The sequence below is a fragment of the Microcaecilia unicolor genome, chromosome 2, assembly GCF_901765095.1.
Source record: "Microcaecilia unicolor chromosome 2, aMicUni1.1, whole genome shotgun sequence".
NCBI lineage: Eukaryota > Metazoa > Chordata > Amphibia > Gymnophiona > Siphonopidae > Microcaecilia > Microcaecilia unicolor.
The window spans coordinates 17,570,852-17,589,470 of NC_044032.1; the positions used below are offsets into that span (position 1 = coordinate 17,570,852).

Below are 18,619 nucleotides of genomic sequence, written 5' to 3' on the forward strand. Positions count from 1 at the left end.
AAATGCAGAAAGGATCAGTCACACACACAAAAAAAAGGCTGGAAGGATGGGAGAGAAATGACAACACGTAAAGGAATAAACAGATTACAGTCAGATTAGAGGAATGAAACATTTGATTGTGGTGTTATAAAAGGAGGCAGGGAATAAAAAATGAAAGACCGAAAAGAAGCGAGAGGCTGGTTGACTCACGCTGGATACTCAGGAACTTTTTCTTTGAAGGCAGGCAGATCTCGAACATACTCATTATATAGCCATTTCACTTTGAAGTGCAAGTTCATATAATCTGCACTTTTACATAGCCGATGCTTTTCATGATCTGTTTAAGGAGAGAAAAAAAACCTCAATTAGATACATTAAGTACACCAACCCTCTGAACAGCATACCTACTGTGCTATCCATTGGACTGAAGACAGAAAAGCCTTTGTGCTTTTTGCCCATAACTGCAGTCAATGTAAATGTGGTGTGTCAGCTCCAGAATGGTTTTATTCAGCCAGATGTTCATTCCCTCTTACATTATGCAAAAAAAAAAAAAAAAAATAGTTTCCAGATTGTGGTCTTGTATCTGCAAAAAAAAACTTGATTATCCAGAAGTTGTATACCACATACTTGTCCTAAGCCAAAAGCCTCTCCTACCTCTATCCTGCACACTGTTCCTACACCTCTAATTTGTTCCTCCTAGAACATTAATCACCCTTGCTAATATTTGGGAATTCTGCCACTGTTGGAAGCAGGATACTGGGCTAGATGGACCACTGGTCTACCCTATGGCTATTCTTATGTTCTAATTCAGACTCCATTCCCATTTCTCCTTACCTCAGATATCTACCTGACACATTCTTCCCAACCATGGTCCTTCAAGGTTATGCTCTAACCATGCTTTCCAACCATCAGCTCCTCTCTGTTCCCTAAATGTGTTCCCTGTGGAACACCTATTGTGTACCCAACCGATTCCTTCATCATCTTTATTTTCTCAGCTTTAGCTGAGACCTGGTTCGTTTTAGTCTTCTCAATCATGCCTCTGCTGCCCTAACTCAAAGCCTTTTATTTGTTTTTATTATGCATCGCTTCTGTCCAATTTGACTAGACTAAGCTCCAAAAGATAGGGACTCCACAATACTAGGGCTAATTTTGTAACAGGACATTTATGTCAAAGTTGGGAAAAAAGTGCCTATTTTATAAAGGCTTACAGCATTTACTGAATCCAGCTCTTGATCTCGGATTCTTGTAATTGTATTATTACTCTTTTAAAAAGATTTATTTTGGAAAAGAAAGAAAAGAGAAAAGAGTAGCTGACACCAAATATCTCTGCTTTCCCTTCTTGGTCATTTTGGGGGTTGTGGTTTGGCAATGGGGGGAGAGGTTGGAAGAAGTCCACCCAGCTTCTGGATCCCTTTGGGGGGGTGGGGGGGAAGGAAGATAAAGAAGAAGGTCCGAGGAGTTCTGTATGTTGGAAAAATCATTAAACATGTTTGCTGCCATTTGACAGACCCCTGATGAAGGTCCGTGTGTCGAGTACGTCTTGTCAGCATTTCCTTCGTATTGGATTTGAAGAATAAATGATGTTATTGGCTGTCTTGTATTTGCTGATTTTCTGACTTGTTGCACAACGACTTTTTCCACATGTAAAACACACTTTACATATGGAAATTATTATTAGAATTTATTTACAGCCTTTTTGAAATAATTCACTAAAGGCAGTGTATAGTAACAATAAGTCAAACATAAGTAATAGACATAACAGCAGTGAAAATATGCAAATATACAAAATATGGCATTGTATGCTACATTCTCCAATTATAATGCTTCTCAATTACTCACAATGTCCAACATATGCACTTAGAATAACAAACATTCCACACCAGAGTATGATATATCTGTGGGAAAAAGGCTCAGAACCCTACCTCCACCTGTTCTTAATTTATAGGTGGCAGGATTTATCAGGGCAGTTTGTGTCACTGGCATAAAAAATCTCCCTAGTTGAATCATTAAAACTCTGTGTTGTCTCAATCCACTGGCTACCTTTTTTAAATTGTGACCTTTTAAATAAATAAATAAATAAATAAATAAATAAAAAAAACATGAAACTTAGCTTTCGATAACAAGTGCTGTCAACTCATGTGCTGTCAGGTTTTCAAGGCAGAAACTAAGTTCGTGAGCCTTGGACCACTGCCGAGGAGCGGCAGTGGCAGGCAAAACCACCCCACACCAGGGACAAGACAGAAATCTGATAGAAACAGCTAGACTTCAACCTGCACTTGACCGCCCTTCCCCAAGAGTTGAGCCTCTGGGTGCAGGCGGCCAGCAGGACTTACCCGACAATTTAAGAGGGTAACCAGTGGATTGAGACCACACAGAGTTTTAATGATTGAACTGGGGAGGTTTTTTATGCCAGTGACAAACTACACTGACCCCTAACAGTAGTTACATGAATACCACTAGAGGCACCATTTTGAGGAAAAGAAACAGTGCTGAAGGAGCAGGAGCAACTAGAGATCGTTTCTGCCCAGGGGACCCAAGGAATTAAAGTATAACCACAGGCTGGTGGGGGGAGGGAGTGCTGGATCAGTTAAAGAGACCCCTGGAAGTCACATCCAGAAGCATCAGACTACACTACAGCTTGGAGGCCGGATGCTCCAGGGCAGTAAAATATTTTACATATATTTTAGGGCCATAATGCAACTTGTGGTGTTCACCGCAAATTTCATTATGGAATTTACATGGTAATGAGCTGCTTTATATGCATTTGCATGTTTTGCAGCTCATTACTACGTAACTGGCAGCAACTTAAACACCTCTGCGTTAGGGCAAGGCAAGCCACATTAGTGCTCTTTAAGTTGCACTGAGGGGCAAATAACGTGACTTATAGCCCTAATGCAGCTTGATAACTCCCCACCTTGGCCAGTTAATAAAATGAAACCAAAAATAATTCAGCTAAACGCATATTAAATTCTTAATTCCATTAGGCTTTTTTCTGACTATACTCGAAAGAGGGGCAAAATGTTGAAATTCTGTACCTCTGGGAGGTTTCAATGCTCAGTAAATCGTGACTTTGGATATTGATTTTTGTCCTTCGGAATTGAATTTTGTCTGGATCTTATATTGTTATATGTTGAATTGATTATACTTGGATTATACAAAGGCCTTAACATAATTTTATTTGATTGCATCTATTTTAAACTGATTACTTCTCCGCCTAGAACTTGTTGATGAAGCGGATTATAAATGCTAAAGTTAAATTAAATTAAAATGAAAGATTAAACTTTAGTGAAAAAAATAGTTAAAAAAAAAGTAAGCAATAGTGGTCTATTATCCAGAAGTTGGAGAACAAGGCCAGTGCTGGGCAGACTTCTATGGTCTGTGCTTTGATAGTGGCTGAAAAGATTTGAATAGACTGGATTCAGGGGCTTCAATGAAAACTTCAGAAGTTTTAGAACAAGGACAATGCAGGGCAGACTTCTAAGGTCTATGCCCTGAAAATGGCAGGGACAAATCAAGACTGGGTGTGCATATGGAGTATCGAATCATACCTTATGTAATGGGTTTGTCTTGTTGGGCAGACTGGATGGATCATATGAGTCTTTATCTGCTATCATCTACTATGTTATATTCCACAATATCCCAAACATGGTCACTTAGGTCAATATCATGCCAAAAAGTACAAAATTTATTGGTGTATTAGTGCTTGAGCAATGTTGGCCACTTATAGTCTCCCTGCCTATTAAGCTTCTCAGCTGATGTTGCAATTGCATCCAGCATGCCGCTGGTTTTCGTTTACTACTGTGTAGGGATCTGCACCACACCAGCTAAGCTTTAATTCACACTGCAATCATTTCTTTTGCTCAGTGTTTGTGTCCAGCAACTGCATGTTACGGTTTTAAAGAGTTTTACTGGTAGGCTTCTTTAAAGGGCATCTAACCACAGAGAGAGAATCACTTGAAAAAATAGTTTCCAGGATGTAAAAGCTGTTCTTTTTTCTTTATAGAAGATAATACTACTAAAATAGAAAGACATAGAAAGGAACTGCAGTAAATGTAGCTTATACATTATTATTATGACTTGTAAAAGAAAAAATACAAAAGATCTAACCAGAGAAAGTAATGAAGACCTTACAAGAGGAAACAATGAAGGTGAAAACAATTTATAAACTGTTAGAATTAGTCCAATGTGCAGCTGCAGTTAATAAAGCCTTTAAACAAATGGGATGTTTAACACACTGACTATGAACTGAAAATGTTAACTTGATTGCCTGTGTTTTGACTTTAAGCTTTTAATTACAGCTACTGATATGAGGTAAACATTCAGATGAATACGTTGGACTGTTAGACCTGACCCCAAGATCCTTCAGACTCAGAATTAGGACTCAAGCAGTAACATGGGACAGCATTGACCCTGAAGCCATAACAGCTTCAGCAGACATATAAGATAGCTCTTTGTGCATCAGTATAAAACTGCTTAGTGCCATTATGCAAGTTTCCAGGACTGGTTCAACTGGCAACACAAATGTTGCAGAAATGCTCAGTGCCAGCACCCCCATCTGTGTTAGGAATGAAATAGAAAATCCGTGGCCAGATTAGTGCTTCAGAAACAACCATGATCTGTGCAGGACCAGTAAAAAGGCTCTAGTGATCCTTAATCAAGAGGAGAAAACTACAGGAGAGTTGGAAGGAGGACAAGGTAAAGATAGGTGGTAGAAAATGTAGTGAGGTCGAAGGAAGAGATAAAACACAGTGAGGTGAAAGGAAGCTAGTAAGCAAGAAAGAGTAGGAAGACACATTCATTATTTATGTTATCATTAAAGCAGGGGCCTCAAAATTATTTCTCATCAGAATAGCTAGCCAGCCTTGACTTGAGGTCTTCTTTCCTTAGTAGGCCACCTTCAACTCCACTTCAACCCTTCTATCCCTGCCTGCGAGCCAGTGCATGCTCACAGTCCTTTGGTGGCCTTATCCTCTTCTCAAAACACAGGCTTACTCTTTAATAAGAAAATCTGAGGGAGAGGAAGGGCCACTGTGGGGCCTGAAATCACACAAGGGCTCAGAGGCCCTATGCTCTCTCTTACTGCTACTGCCAGAACAGCAGCATAGCAATTGTTCAGAGAAGGCAGCAAAATAGGTAAGAATGGCCTTGAACAAATTCCAATCTAACATCTACAGCTTCCACATGGAGCTCAACATTAGTCTGTAACACTTTGGATTCACCAATGACTATAGTTTCAAGTGTTTGGGTTTTTGGTTTTTTTTCATTTCCAACAGTTAACAGTATTAACAGACCTAGAGATCCATTTTGCTAGTTCTTACTTCTTTTTCTGGAGTTAGGTATAAATGCTATCTTGAGGATTCTTTCATTAATCAAGCTCCCCCTTTCTGGTTATCCCTTCCATCTGGTCTGTGTTTTTTTTTTTTTTTGTAAAAATTTGAAAACTTATCTGATCAAGAAATTCTTAGCTAATTTTGTTATATTATTTCTTTTAGTTGTTACCTGCTTTGAACCACTTTCATGGGAATTAGCGGGATACAAGAGCTATATTCATTACATTACATTATGGAAATTGGTTGGAATTTTAGATTTATTAGTTTCCTTTTCCAAAGCTGAGCTTAAGGGTAATTACATTTGGGTATGAGTCATTCCCAGCCCAAATAGGTTTACAATCAAAGCTGCAAGTGAGGCAATGGAGGGTGGGTGACTTGTCCAAGATAACAAAAAGCATACGTGGGAGTAGCAAAATCTTAATCTTGGTTTCCCTGGTTTGCAACCTGCTTCTTAATTATTAAGCTATTCCTCCATTCTGCAATTACTATTACAATAACCATGATGTAAAGACCAGGATTCATCATACAGCAAAGGGGCAGCCAAGGCCAGTTCTCTTTGGGTCCTCTTACCTTCCATGGCATACTTCATATCCTGGGCAAAGAGGTTCCACATCACTTCAGCACTGATCTTGCCCACACTAAGTTCCTGAGGAAATCTGAAATAGAATGGAGAAATCAGACTTGAAAACTTGTTATACTGCCTTACATCCTTGGTTAGAGAAAAAACAAAGCAGTTTACAATTATATAAACAATGAAAAGTAGGAATATTAATATTACAATATATCCAAAATAAAACAGATTGATAATGGTTAGTCACCAGTTATTCTGAAAACTAGAAAACATGCAAAACAAATGCACTGAAGGTGGAGGAACACCAAAATCCCCACAAAAGTCCAGCAACACAACACAAAGTGGGTGGTGAGCAAAGACTCCTTAGAACATGTACTGTGGGATGCCAAATCGACTGATGAAACGAGCTTTATCGCTTATAAAAGATTTGACATGTGTTTCTGCAATAGTGCCTGCCTCAGGATTCTCAAAGATGTTGTGTAATGCAAATCTAATATATGTGATCATACAGTCTTGAAAAAGTCTGAAAAAGTGATATAGAGATTCTCTCGGAAAGCTTTGTATTTTGAGAACTAGGTCAAACAGGCCACAAGACATTCTGTGATGAAAGACCTGCTGAAAGAAGGCACAGCTGCATTCACAAGAAACATCAGCTACCACTATGATCAAACACTGACATCTTAGTACAATTTGCATGCTTAGGGCTCCTTTTACAAAGCTACACTACCAGAAGCAGCAGACTGAATGCAAAGAAGCCCATAGAAACAGAATGGGCTTCTTCATATTTAGCATGCCGCTAATCAGTAGTGAAGCTCTGCAAAAGGAGCCCTTAATCCTAAAGGTTAAAGCTAGCTAGAAATACAAATTAGTGTGAAAGAAGTAAAGAAGACATTGAAACTTTCTCATTCTGAATAATCATCTTTTTAAAAATTCTATTGCATTCTGTAAGAAACAGTTAAAAGGATGTAAACTAACATGACCTTCAGTAAAAATATTCTGAACAGATTGTCTCTTTCTTTACAGAACTATGCTACTTTTCATTTTCTGCTGCATTCTTGTGCTCTTCGTCTATAGGAGTCCCTTACAGAGGAAATACAGTACCTATTTTCATGCTTACAGAAGCTACAAAAGTAGTTAAATAAATTGGCCTGACAATTTATACATGTGTTGTCATAATACTTAAAGTGTATTCCTGGGATGAGTGGTTATAAATAGGCACATACATGTGCGCTTCACACACTAACATTTACACCTGCACAAAATATAGGCACTAGTCTTCAGGATTATTTTGTATTTATAGCATAGTCGAAAAATAGGCATTTTTCTACTCTATTAATTTAGGTACTACAAGGCTGAGTGGTAGGAACCAATTCTATAATAGAACCAAAGCGCCTAGGTTCAAACTGGACATCTAAATTTAGGCACTTCAAGGTTGAGCGGTAGGAGCTTATTCTATAATGGAACTGTAAAGAAACTGTGTTTTAAGCCTGTAAAATGTATTAGATATTTTCCTGCATTAAATTATGTCAAAGGCACACAGATAGGAAGTAAGAAGCAGTATATTTCTGAAATCTTGTTGTTCTGGGCTCTGATTGGTCCAGTTGCTCATTTTCATTTGGAGTGTACTGGCTTTTGTTCCAGTCTTAGCCAGGAAAAAAGACAGACAGAACCCTTTGCTGAGGCTCTGTGAACAGTTATATGTCCTGATCTTCCGAGGTACTTTTTATAAAGTAAACAAATGTTTGGTTAGTGTTACAATTGATCCATATTTCAATTGATCCATATTTCAGTTACCCATTATTGTTTGCTGATTGCACAATTTTTTGTCCACTGTTCAAGTTCTGACAATAAACATTTTCAGTTTATAAGTACATAAGTATTGCCATACTGGGAAAGACCAAAGGTCCATCAAGCCCAACATCCTGTTCCCAACAGTGGCCAATCCTGGTCACAAATACCTGGCAAGATCCCAAAAAAGGCAAAGGGAAATGGGACTTGATATACTGCCTTTCTGTGGTTTTTGCAACTACATTCAAAGCAGTTTGCATAGTATATTGAGGTACTTATTTGTACCAGGGGCAATGGAGGGTTAAGTGACTTGCCCAGAGTCACAAGGAGCTACAGTGGGAATCGAACTCTGTTCCCCAGGATCAAAGTCCACTGCACTAACCACTAGGTTACTCCAAAAAGTACAAAACATTCTATACTGCTTATCCTAGAAATAGTGGATTTTCCCCAAGTCCATTTAATAATGGTCTATGGACTTTTTCTTTGGGAATCCGTCGAAACCTTTTTTAAATTCTGCTAAGCTAACCGCCTATACCACATTCTCTGGCAACGAATTCCAGAGTTTAATTACACGTTGAGTGAAGAAAACGTTTCCACAATTTGTTTTAAATTTACTACATTGTAGCTTCATCGCATGTCCCCTAGTCATAGTATTTTTGGAAAGCGTAAACAGACGCTTCACATCTAACCGTTCCAGTCCATTCATTTTATAGACCTCTATTTTGTTGACTCTGTCTGGACTGATAAATAATCCTGGTGGTTTGTGTGTTGGGTCTGTGAGTGCTTTCTAAGAATTGTGGGACCACTGGGCGTGTGGCCCCAGTAACCTAGAAATCACTGGGGATAATTTGAGAGCAGGAGACTCGCCCTGAGGCGGTTGGGACCAAGTCGGTGGGAGGAGGGTACTAGTGTAGAGCACAAGCGACAGGTGCAGGCGGACCTGAGTTGGGGATAGACCCTCTAAGTGGCTGCGGGACAACCCCAGGCAGGTGGCTAGGCGTTTTGTGACAGGAACCAATGCATCTATGTTCTGTTATAAAATGCTAGCTAACTCAGCACTGGGGTGACTAACATCTAGGTGCCTACACTTACACCAGCCACAGAGCTGGTGTAAGTGCCTTATTATGGCAGCAATGTGCATAACGTGTATGCCCCCTTGCAAATATACACTATGCAAAATAGGCATGTACTTACAGAATAGCACTTAGGTGGAATATTGGCACATATGTGTGTATGGAGAAATTAGGTCTTACTTGCTAATGTTGTTTCCTTTAGTTCCACCACACCATTCAAGAACCTGTGAGTTGTGCCTGTTGACCAGTGGATGGAGACAGCATAAAAAAGTAGTCTTGTGTGCTTCGCCCAGTATTTCAAATAATCAAGCAAGGAACCATCTGTTTTCAATTTTGTTGTACTAATACTACTCATCAAAACATATTGCTAATAAAAAAATTTTTTTAATGTTAAACTGTTAGAGAAAACTGAATGTGGAAGTAAATTGAGTTTGTTGAGTGAAAAGGGCAATATTAAATAATGTTTAATAGTAGTAGTAGTAATATACTTAAGGCTGATAGAGCACAGTGCTGAACCAAAGCCATCACCTTATACTGCAGCTCACTAGAACTGTAAGGGTAGACTACACATGCAGCTTTAGGAGTTAATAACCAGTAAGAGAACAGAGAAGGTAGCTGAGGGGAGAAATTGAGGTGTACAAAATCCTGAGTGCTGTAGAATTAGTAGAAGCAAATCGATTTTTTACTCTTTCAAAAAGTACAAAGATTAGGGGACACATTATGAAGTTACATGGAAATACTTTTAAAACAAATAGGATGAAATATTTCACTCAACGAACAGTTATGCTCTGGAACTCATTGCTGGAGGATGCAATAACAGCGGTTAGCGTATCTGAGTTTAAAAGAAGGTTTGGACACATTCCTGGAGAAAAAGTTCATAGTCTGCTATTGAGCCAGCCATGGGGAAGCCACTGCTTGCACTGGGATTGGTAGAATGAAATCTTGCTGCTACTTGGGTTTTTGCCAGGTACTTGTGACCCAGATGGCCACTGATGGAAGCAGGATACTGGGCTTGATGGACCATTGGTCTGATCCAGTATGGCTATTCTTATGTGAGCCTGGGACCAAGAGACTAAATATATGGGTGCTGCCATTGAATCCAGTACCTGCATTTAGCCCTATGACTAAGGTTCCATGTGACGCAGAAACAACTGGATGTAGCATTAAATTGGAATACTCCCTTAACTTGAAGAAAAGCTAGTGTGACTTGGTGACGAATCCCTCACCAAAGAATTGTGCTGGCTGCCATCTCCTTGGTCTCTTAAAGAGCACTGGCTCATAGCACCCGATATTCCAATATGGATGCACTCGGAATCCTCCTTCAAAGTGAATAAAAGGTGCAACCAATAAAAAATCTCAGAACATGCTTTGGGAGCAATTGCCCAAGCGAAAGGAAAAAGCCTCATAAGTTGCAAGACTACTGAAAATTGTTCCAGCTGCACAGATATTACCGATCTTCAGTTTTGAAGTAATCTTATATAATAATACTCACTATGAATCTGGCTGCCTGTGTCCGTAACTTTCTTCGCTGGGCTCCGAAGCCCCAGCTCACGTCACTGGACGTGATCAAGTTGGAATCTGTTTGTGTGCATGCGTCAAACGTCAGACAGACGAACGAACACAAACTGATTCCAACTTTATCATTCCTCCACGACTCCACGCAGCGCGGCTGAGAACAGGACGGGCTGGCGGGGGTTGGGGTCCCCCGCCAGCACAGGTATGCGACGGCGGCGGGAAGGGGGGCTCAAGAGGGTCGTGACGGGGAGGTCCAGGGGTCAGGAACTCTGAGGGGGGGTCTGGAAATCGGAGGGAGGAAGGCAGGGAGGTGGGATCTGGAACTCGGACAGCGGGAGGGAGGGGTCTGGAATTGGGAGGGGGGTCTGGAATGGGAGAGAGATGGGGGTCTGGACTTCGGAGGAGGGGACGAGAGGGGAGGAGGGGGGAATGACCCTGGAACTTGGAGGGAGGGAGGGAGTGGGGGGACGGACAACGACAACCCTGGAACACGGAGGAAGGGGGGGGTGACCCTGGAACACGGGGGAAGGGGGGGACAACCCTGGAACATGGAGGAAGGGGGGACACGAACTGGGTGGGAGGGAGGGACCCCAGGCACACACACTCTCTCTTACAGACACACCCTCGCACACAGTCTCACTCACTCTGTCACACACACACTCGCAAATTCACTCTCTCTCACACACACTCTCTCAAACATACACACTCCGAGGAAAGCCTTGCTAGCGCCCATTTCGTTTGTGCCTGAAACGGGCCTTTTCTACTAGTAAGAATATATTCTGGTTCTCCATATGACTTTGGAAGCAGTATCACTGCTCTGTGATTTAAAAAGACCTGTAGCATAGCATGCATGTGTCAGGACAGGGACACGATGGCTGTAGTTAGGCAGGCAGCCACTTGTCCATCCCTGAGAGAAATGAAGCCCCAAGGCATCCTCGTAACCACAGAGACAAGTTTTTCAATTGCCTACTCTACCACCATTCTAAAAGGATGATTAGCACAACTGCAAACTGGAATGGTGGTAATACTCTTGCCCAACATAACACCTCAACAGCCATATTGTATTTCCATCCTCTTTCTATTTAGGCATCCTTTTTATGCAGGGCCACAGAGAGACAAAGCTAGGCCCGGGGCAAACAATATTGAGGAACACCACCACCACCGCAAACGAGAGAGAGTGCCAGCTAAAGGTCCTCCTTCCTGCCACATCCCGCCTCCTGTGAGGTAACTTCCTGTTTCCGCATAGGCAAGATACGGCAGGAAGAAGGACCTGTGGCCGGCAGATCAGTTTCTTTTATTCGCTGGCGCCGGGCTCTCCTTGGAGTCAGGGCCCAGGGAGTCTTGCCCCTCCCCTCTTGGCGGCCCTGTCCTTATAGAGAGTAGAGCTTCCTTTGATTAATTCCTAAGCTTTGGAGTACTTGAGCATGGCAATTCTTTTCTCCCTGGACCCTTTCTTGGTAAGGGAACCCAAGTGAATAGCAGTATTCCTTTCTGGAATCCTTCTGGAAAGCTGACTTTTTGTCTCACACCTAACTCTTAAGCAACAGAAAAACAGGTTCAGGCTTTCTAAAGTAAACTAGGCCTCTAAAATCATAGCATTTCTCAGTCCTGATACTTCACTAAAGAAATGTGACAGCCTGCTTAACCTTGGCAGAGTTATAAAGTTGGCAAGGGTTGTGTATAGCTGGACATAGGCATACTGAGAAACTATAAAAATAATTGGGCCAGGTGAAGAAAAGTTCAATTTAAGGGTAAGGGAAGTTTGGAGATAGGAGAGCTGAAACTTGGTCATAATTGGATAAGAGATAAGAAAACAGACTTGGTCATGAATGGATAAGAGATAAGCAAACTTGCTAAGGTTGAAACTCGGTCCTAATTGGATGAAAGATAAGAAAAGTTAGAACTTGGGCATAATTGGATATATGTGCCAATTATGACGAAAGTACAGGTGTGAAAGTGAAATCCTCATAGGGATCTATGGGATCAAAAAAAGTATAAAAGGTCTGCTACCTAAGCAGTTTTTTGGAGAGAGACCGAGAAGAAGCCAGCAACCTTTGAAGGCACATGTCATCAGTCGTGAAGTGTTGTTCTACCATGTGAATGTCTGAACTGCTTGTACTATCTTTGGGTAAGATGCTTTTGCTAATAAACTATCTTATTATATCTTTTGAATACTGGGTTTCCTCCTAATTACTGAATTTGCTACTGCCTAGACTGTAAATCTGACAGAGCAGATACAAGGTTAGAGTAATTAAGTATCTAGAGGGGATAGACAATTCTGTCCAGGGTTGTAAAAGGGCCATGGCTCTGCTGCGCAACACAGATGGCAGATCCTAATAAAATTAACAATATATGTAAACCTCTTTGAATGTAGTTGCAAAAAACCTCAGAAAGGCAGTATATATCATCAAGTCCCATTTCCCTTTTATTTTTTCACAATTTGTCTCCTCATAGGGAATGGATTGGTATTTATTTATTGCATTTGTATCCCACATTTTCCCACCTTTTTGCGGGTTCAGTGTGGCTTACAATATATTATGAATCATGGAAATACAATTTGTTACAATTCGGTTATGGATTACATTGTGATGAGTTATGCGATACAAAGTCAGAGTATCGTTAAGGAATATAATAATGGAAAAGAGCACTGAAACATTGGAAGGAAATAACGGAAACAAAAAGGGGCAATATATAATAACAGGAAAACATTTGGTATACATTTTCTGTGAGTAAAGGTATGAGTGTGGTGAGATTACTGGGATGAGAATTCAGAAGTGGCTGTATTGATGCATTACTGAACAGTGAGTGTGGGCTTTATGTGTTTTGGTTCTTTCCGTAAATTTTCTCAAAAAGATGGGTCTTCAATAGTTTGCGGAAGGTGGCTTGCTCGTAGATCGTTTTCAGGTTGCGCGGCAGTGTATTCCAGAACTGTGTGCTCATGTAAGAAAAGGATGACGCGTGCAGCGCCTTGTATTTCAAGCCCTTGCAATTAGCGAAGTGGAGGTTGAGGAAAGTTCGGGATGATCTTTTAGCGTTTCTGGGTGGTAAGTCTATTAAATCAGACATGTAGGCTGGGGCTTCACCGTGAATGATTTTGTGACTAATGTGCATACTTTAAAAATAATGCGTTCCTTGAGTGGGAGCCAGTGTAGCTTCTCTCGTAAGGGTTTTGCACTTTCATATTTTGGTTTTCCGAACATGAGTCTGGCTGCTGTATTCTGGGCTGTTTGAAGTTTCCTCAGTATTTGCTCTTTGCAACCTGCGTATAGTGAGTTGCAGTAGTCCAGATGGCTGAGTACGAGGGATTGCACTAGGCTGCGAAAGACGGATCTTGGGAAGAATGGTCATATTCTTTTCAGTTTCCACATGCAGTAGAACATCTTTTTGGTTGTGCTGTTTGCATGAGTTGAGTGTTAGGTGGCGGTCGACAGTGATTCCAAGGATTTTTAACGTTTCTGAGATTGGAAGGTTTAGTTTTGGTGTGTTTATAGCAGTGAATTCATTCATGGTGTTACTTGCATTGATATCTTTTCATAGGATTTTGCTGAGTTAGTGCTGTTTTAGTATCATCACTTTACTAGTGCAGTGCCAGCTGTGCTTTGGTCATGCTGGAAGATTTTCTGTTAAAGACCTAGTGGTTCAGGATTTCTATTATAGTTTTGTTCTATTACATACATTTTTTGTTTAATGATGAGTCCCAGACTTCACCTGCAAACCTGCTAAATTTAAGAACAAGGTAGCAACCAATTTCCTGGGGTTTCTTCCTACTAGTAGTTGAAGCAGTGCAGATCAAGCTAGTCAAAAACAAACAAACCCCAACACCAGTGTCAATACAAACTTCATGTTTATATAATTTTGTTCTAACTTTGTTTTTATATGAGATGTCAAGTTTTGCATGCTTGTACTGCTCCTTTAAATCCTGATCTCACAGAGTGCAATGCATCAGACACATTTTGCTTTCAACATTAGAAGGCCCTTCCGTAATCAGAACACAGCCTAAACTTAGAATGCTCTAAATGACAGTACATGTGTCTACTATCAAATCACCTGTGGAGCATGCAAAAAAAGAAAAGAAAAGAAACATCCAAGAAAAGTAACAGAAGGAGGAATGCTCTTTCAGGTTTTGCACTGAGCAAATTTGTGGTTTGGAACTTCACTGAAACTGAACCTTTTGAAATGCTTCCATGTCAATCAAAAAGAATAATTTACATAGAGACAAACAAGACAAACATGGACAGCAAAGATTAAATATTGTCCAGAAACACATAAAAGATAGAAACCAGAAGACAGTTAAACACATTCAGCAAAGCTGATAAACAGGTTTCAACACAGGGGCAATGAATAAATACAAATGCAGATAATAACATAAAGCCTATCTAGTCTGCCTAGTGTAATGCTACAGAAGGAACACAGGTGCTTACTGATTAAGGACTGGTGTGTAGGCATTTTTATCCTCTTCTATAATGGAAACAATCAAAGTAATGAGCTTTGGCCAAAAATCCAGGTTCTTATCGCTGGGGCCCTGTTCTTCAGGTGGTATATCCTGCTTCTTGCTCTGGGGAAATAAATAGCAACAAAGAAACCACAGAGAAAAAAAGTCACTCATAAAATATGCTCAGTTATGCACATCAGAAGTTATTTTACTCTGAAAGATGAAGAGAAAAGCAAACAGCGTATGAGGTTTCTGGATTTTCTAAACTACATTCTAAACACACTCTACCGCTTCAAATTCAAAACCAAAATTCAAAAAGTTATAGCCTAAATTAGCTGATCTATTACTCAAGGCTTTTCAGATATTCACAAAGGCCTGGGCCACAGGAAATTAGGAGGCCCCAGGGCTCTGAAATTCACAATTAAAAACAATATAGAAGCACATGAGGTAGATTTTTTTTTTAGCTATGGAAGAATGCAAACTTGTTTACAAGTAAGGAATTAATTCAGCAGGCAAATTAATTTTGTGTTCAGTTAAAAAAAATATTAAATATTTTTTTTTAAACAGAGGCCTCTTTTCTGTGTGAAGCCCCTCTGATAGGCCTTGCTAATGCTTAAAAATCTGGTATGCTTATAAATTAGCACTTTGTATTCTACTGACAATTTATCCTTTAAACAAAATGCAAGGTATTGTAAAAAATTGTTTATATGTTCATACAATTATATATAATTAATGAACATCTTCCTCTTTTTGTACAGAATAATTTGTCAACTACAGTGTATAGAGTTCTAAACGTAACTGCTTTTGGAATCTCTCAGTATACCACAGGCAATCTACTGTTCACAGTTGTCTTCCTTGAAGCCAATAATCTAATGCAGAAAAGTCAATTGATGTGATTAGTCAACAGTTTGACTTAACTTTACACTACTTCTAAAGGCGATACTTATCTGAGGCTGACTTGCAAATGTGCAGTTTGTTCTTGGAATGTTTATGAAGCTTATGCTGAAAAACGTAACAGAGGAAAATAGGTAAAGATTGCTGTTAGTCTGTTTAAAATGCTTGCTAATAAAATTTATATTTATTGTTAAACTCCCTGGTTGACTTTAGAGTTTGATCCTTTGTTTTAACTTTTGTTTTTCAGGTACAAACCCATAACCGAACCCCAATAGATATCTCTACTCTCAATTCAGTTCTTGCAGTTCACTTTCTCTTTATTTGTTACATTTGTTTCCCACATTCAGGGCCGGTCTTAAGGCGAGGCGACCGAGGCGGCCGCATAGGGCCTCGCGCTCAGGGGGGCCCCGCGCCTCAGGTCGCCCCGCCCCGACCGCCCGAGCACCACTCTCCCTCCCTCCCAAGTTCAACAACGCGCGACGGCGACGTGGTGGGGGCAGTCCGCCCCAGATGTCAGCGGGTTGGGGGGGGGTGCTCCGAGTCCGCTCCCGGCGCTGCTCGTCCTGTCCTGCCTTTAAAAACCCAATTTGAAGCGCTGGAGTAACAGGCAGGAGCGCCTCGCGGCTGCCCTTCTACTAAAAATCTCTTCGACGACGTCATTGGGCCTTCCCACATTGAGTCCCGCCCTCCTCTGAGGTAACTTCCAATTACCGCGAGGGCGGGCGGGACTCAATGTGGGAAGGCCCAATGACGTCGTCGAAGAGATTTTTAGTAGCAGGGCAGACGCGAGGCGCTCCTGCCTGTTACTCCAGCGCTTCAAATTGTTTTTTTTTTTTTAAGGCAGTGAGGGTGGTGGGCCTGGGCGGCAGGAGAATGGAGCTGGTAGGTGGGGAGGGACTCCGATGGGAGAAGGGTGTGGGGCTCTCAGGTGGGGGGGAGGGGGTTCTCAAATGGGAAGGAGACTGAGATGGGGAGGGGGTTCATGGATGGGAGAAGCTTAAGGGGGTGGGGAGGGGGTTCTTGGATAGTTGAAGGGGACGGGTGGGGAGGGGACTGGGGTTCTTGGATGGGAGAGACTGGGGAGGGGGTTCTCGGATGGGAGAAGGGGACGGGTGGGGAGAGGACTGGGGTTCAAGGATGGGAGAAGGGGAGGGGGTTCTTGGATTCTTGAAAGGGACGGGTGGGGAGGGGACTGGGGTTTTTGGATGGGAGAGACAGGGGAGGGGGTTCTCAGATGGGAGAAGGGGACGGGTGGGGAGGAGACTGGGGTTCTTGGATGGGAGAAGGGGACTGAGGTGGAGAGGGGGGTTCTTGGATGGTTGAAGGGGACGGGTGGGGAGGAGACTGGGGTTCTTGGATGGGAGAAGGGGACTGGGTCTGAGAAGGGGCAATATGGAAAAATGGGGGCCATGCCTGGGGCTGGTGGGAAAATGGGGTATGCATGGGTCAGGTGGGAGAATGGTTCTGAAAAGGGGGCCCTAATACAAGGCATGTGGATGAAGGGGGCTGGAACTGGGGGCTGAAAAGGAGGTTAGGTGGGATAAGAGGCTGGAGACTGAAAAGGGGCAGGGGCTGAAACTGGGGGCTGAAAAGGGGACAGGGAGAAGTGGCTGGGGGGCTGAAGCTCGGGACTGGTGGGAGAAAAGGGCTGGGGCTGAAATGGGGGACTGGTGGGATAGTGGGGCTGGAACTGGGGGCTGAAAAAAAGGGGCAGAGAGAGGGGCAGATCCTGGATGGGGGAGCAAGAGGGAGGGCAAACCCTGGATGGATGGGGAGGGAGGGCAAATGGTGGATTGAAGCAGCAGAGAGAAAGGGCAGACAGTGGATGGAAGGGATAGAAAGGGCAGACAGTGAATGGATGGGGGAGAGAGAGAGAGGGCAGACAGGGGCAGATGGTGGATGGAAGGGGCAGAGATAGAGAGCAGATGTGGATGAAAGGCGCAGGAAGAGAGGGCAGACATTGGATGGAGGGGACAGCAGAGAGGGCAGACACTGGATGGCAGAGAGAGACCGAAGACAGATGCTGGATGGAAGGAAGACAGTGAAAAGAAGATGAGGAAAGCAGAAACCAGAGGCAACAAACTGTAAATAAAATATATATTTAAATTTTTTTGCTTTAGGATAAAGTAGTATTGTAGATATGTTAATAAATGTTTATAATAGAACATGCAAACAAGGTAATCTTTTTATTGGACTAATTTTAATACATTTTGGCTAACTTTCGGAGAACAAAACCCCCTTCCTCAGGTCAGGATAGGATACTGTAACAGTACTATACTGTATTGACCTGAGGAAGGATGTTTTGGCCTCTGAAAGTTAAATATATTAGTTCAATAAAATGGTATTTTATTTTCTATATTTGTTTTATTTCTATTTGTTAATTTGTAAAGTGGTGATTGGTATTTGTTTGTTTTTTTTCAAATTTACATCTGCTATCTTTATATTTTACACAGTACTAGGGGACATTTTCTGTTTCTGTGGTGTTGCATTGTATGCAGAGTCTGGCATCTTGGGGTTTCATTTTATTTTTTGTCTAAATAGAAAGTTTATGATTACTTATTCTATAGTGGATTAGGGTGTATCTGTGTTTGTCAAAAAGACATGGCTTTCAGTTGGCACTGACTGCAGGATCGACAAGCCCTGGAGCTGGGGGCCTTGGAGCTCGGAGGGAGGGGTGGCGAGCCCTGGAGTTAGGGTGGGGGCAGAGTTAGGGTGGGGGCAGGGCTAGGGTGGGGCCCCATCAAATTGGTCTGCATAGGGCCCCGCACTTGCTAAGACCGGCCCTGCCCACATTTTCCCACATATTTGCAGGCTCAATGTGGCTTACATAATACTGTGAAGGCATTTGCCAATTCCGGTACGGGATTAGAACAAAATGTTTTATTGGGATAGGGAAGATAAGATTCATTCAATCAAGTTGGGTTGAGGTAAAAGAGTCTGCCAATGTCCAATACGATCTTTGATAGTGAAGTGTTGCAGGATTGAGTCACTTAGGTTGGGTCATTCGGATATGCCTTTCCGAACAGGTGAGTCTTTA

General features: G+C 41.8%; 1 protein-coding gene across 3 annotated transcripts in view; it reads right to left on the reverse strand.

The window, feature by feature from the left end:
* The window catches only part of UNC13B (unc-13 homolog B), a 763,085-nt gene that overhangs the window by 141,614 nt on the left and 602,852 nt on the right, over positions 1-18,619 (reverse strand). For all 3 annotated transcript variants that reach the window (XM_030192818.1, XM_030192817.1, XM_030192819.1), the window contains 3 exons: positions 14,678-14,811; positions 5,880-5,965; positions 190-316 (listed from right to left, as the gene is read on the reverse strand). In XM_030192818.1, coding sequence (XP_030048678.1) covers positions 190-316; positions 5,880-5,965; positions 14,678-14,811 — 347 coding nt within the window. The remainder of the gene's footprint in view (positions 1-189; positions 317-5,879; positions 5,966-14,677; positions 14,812-18,619) is intronic.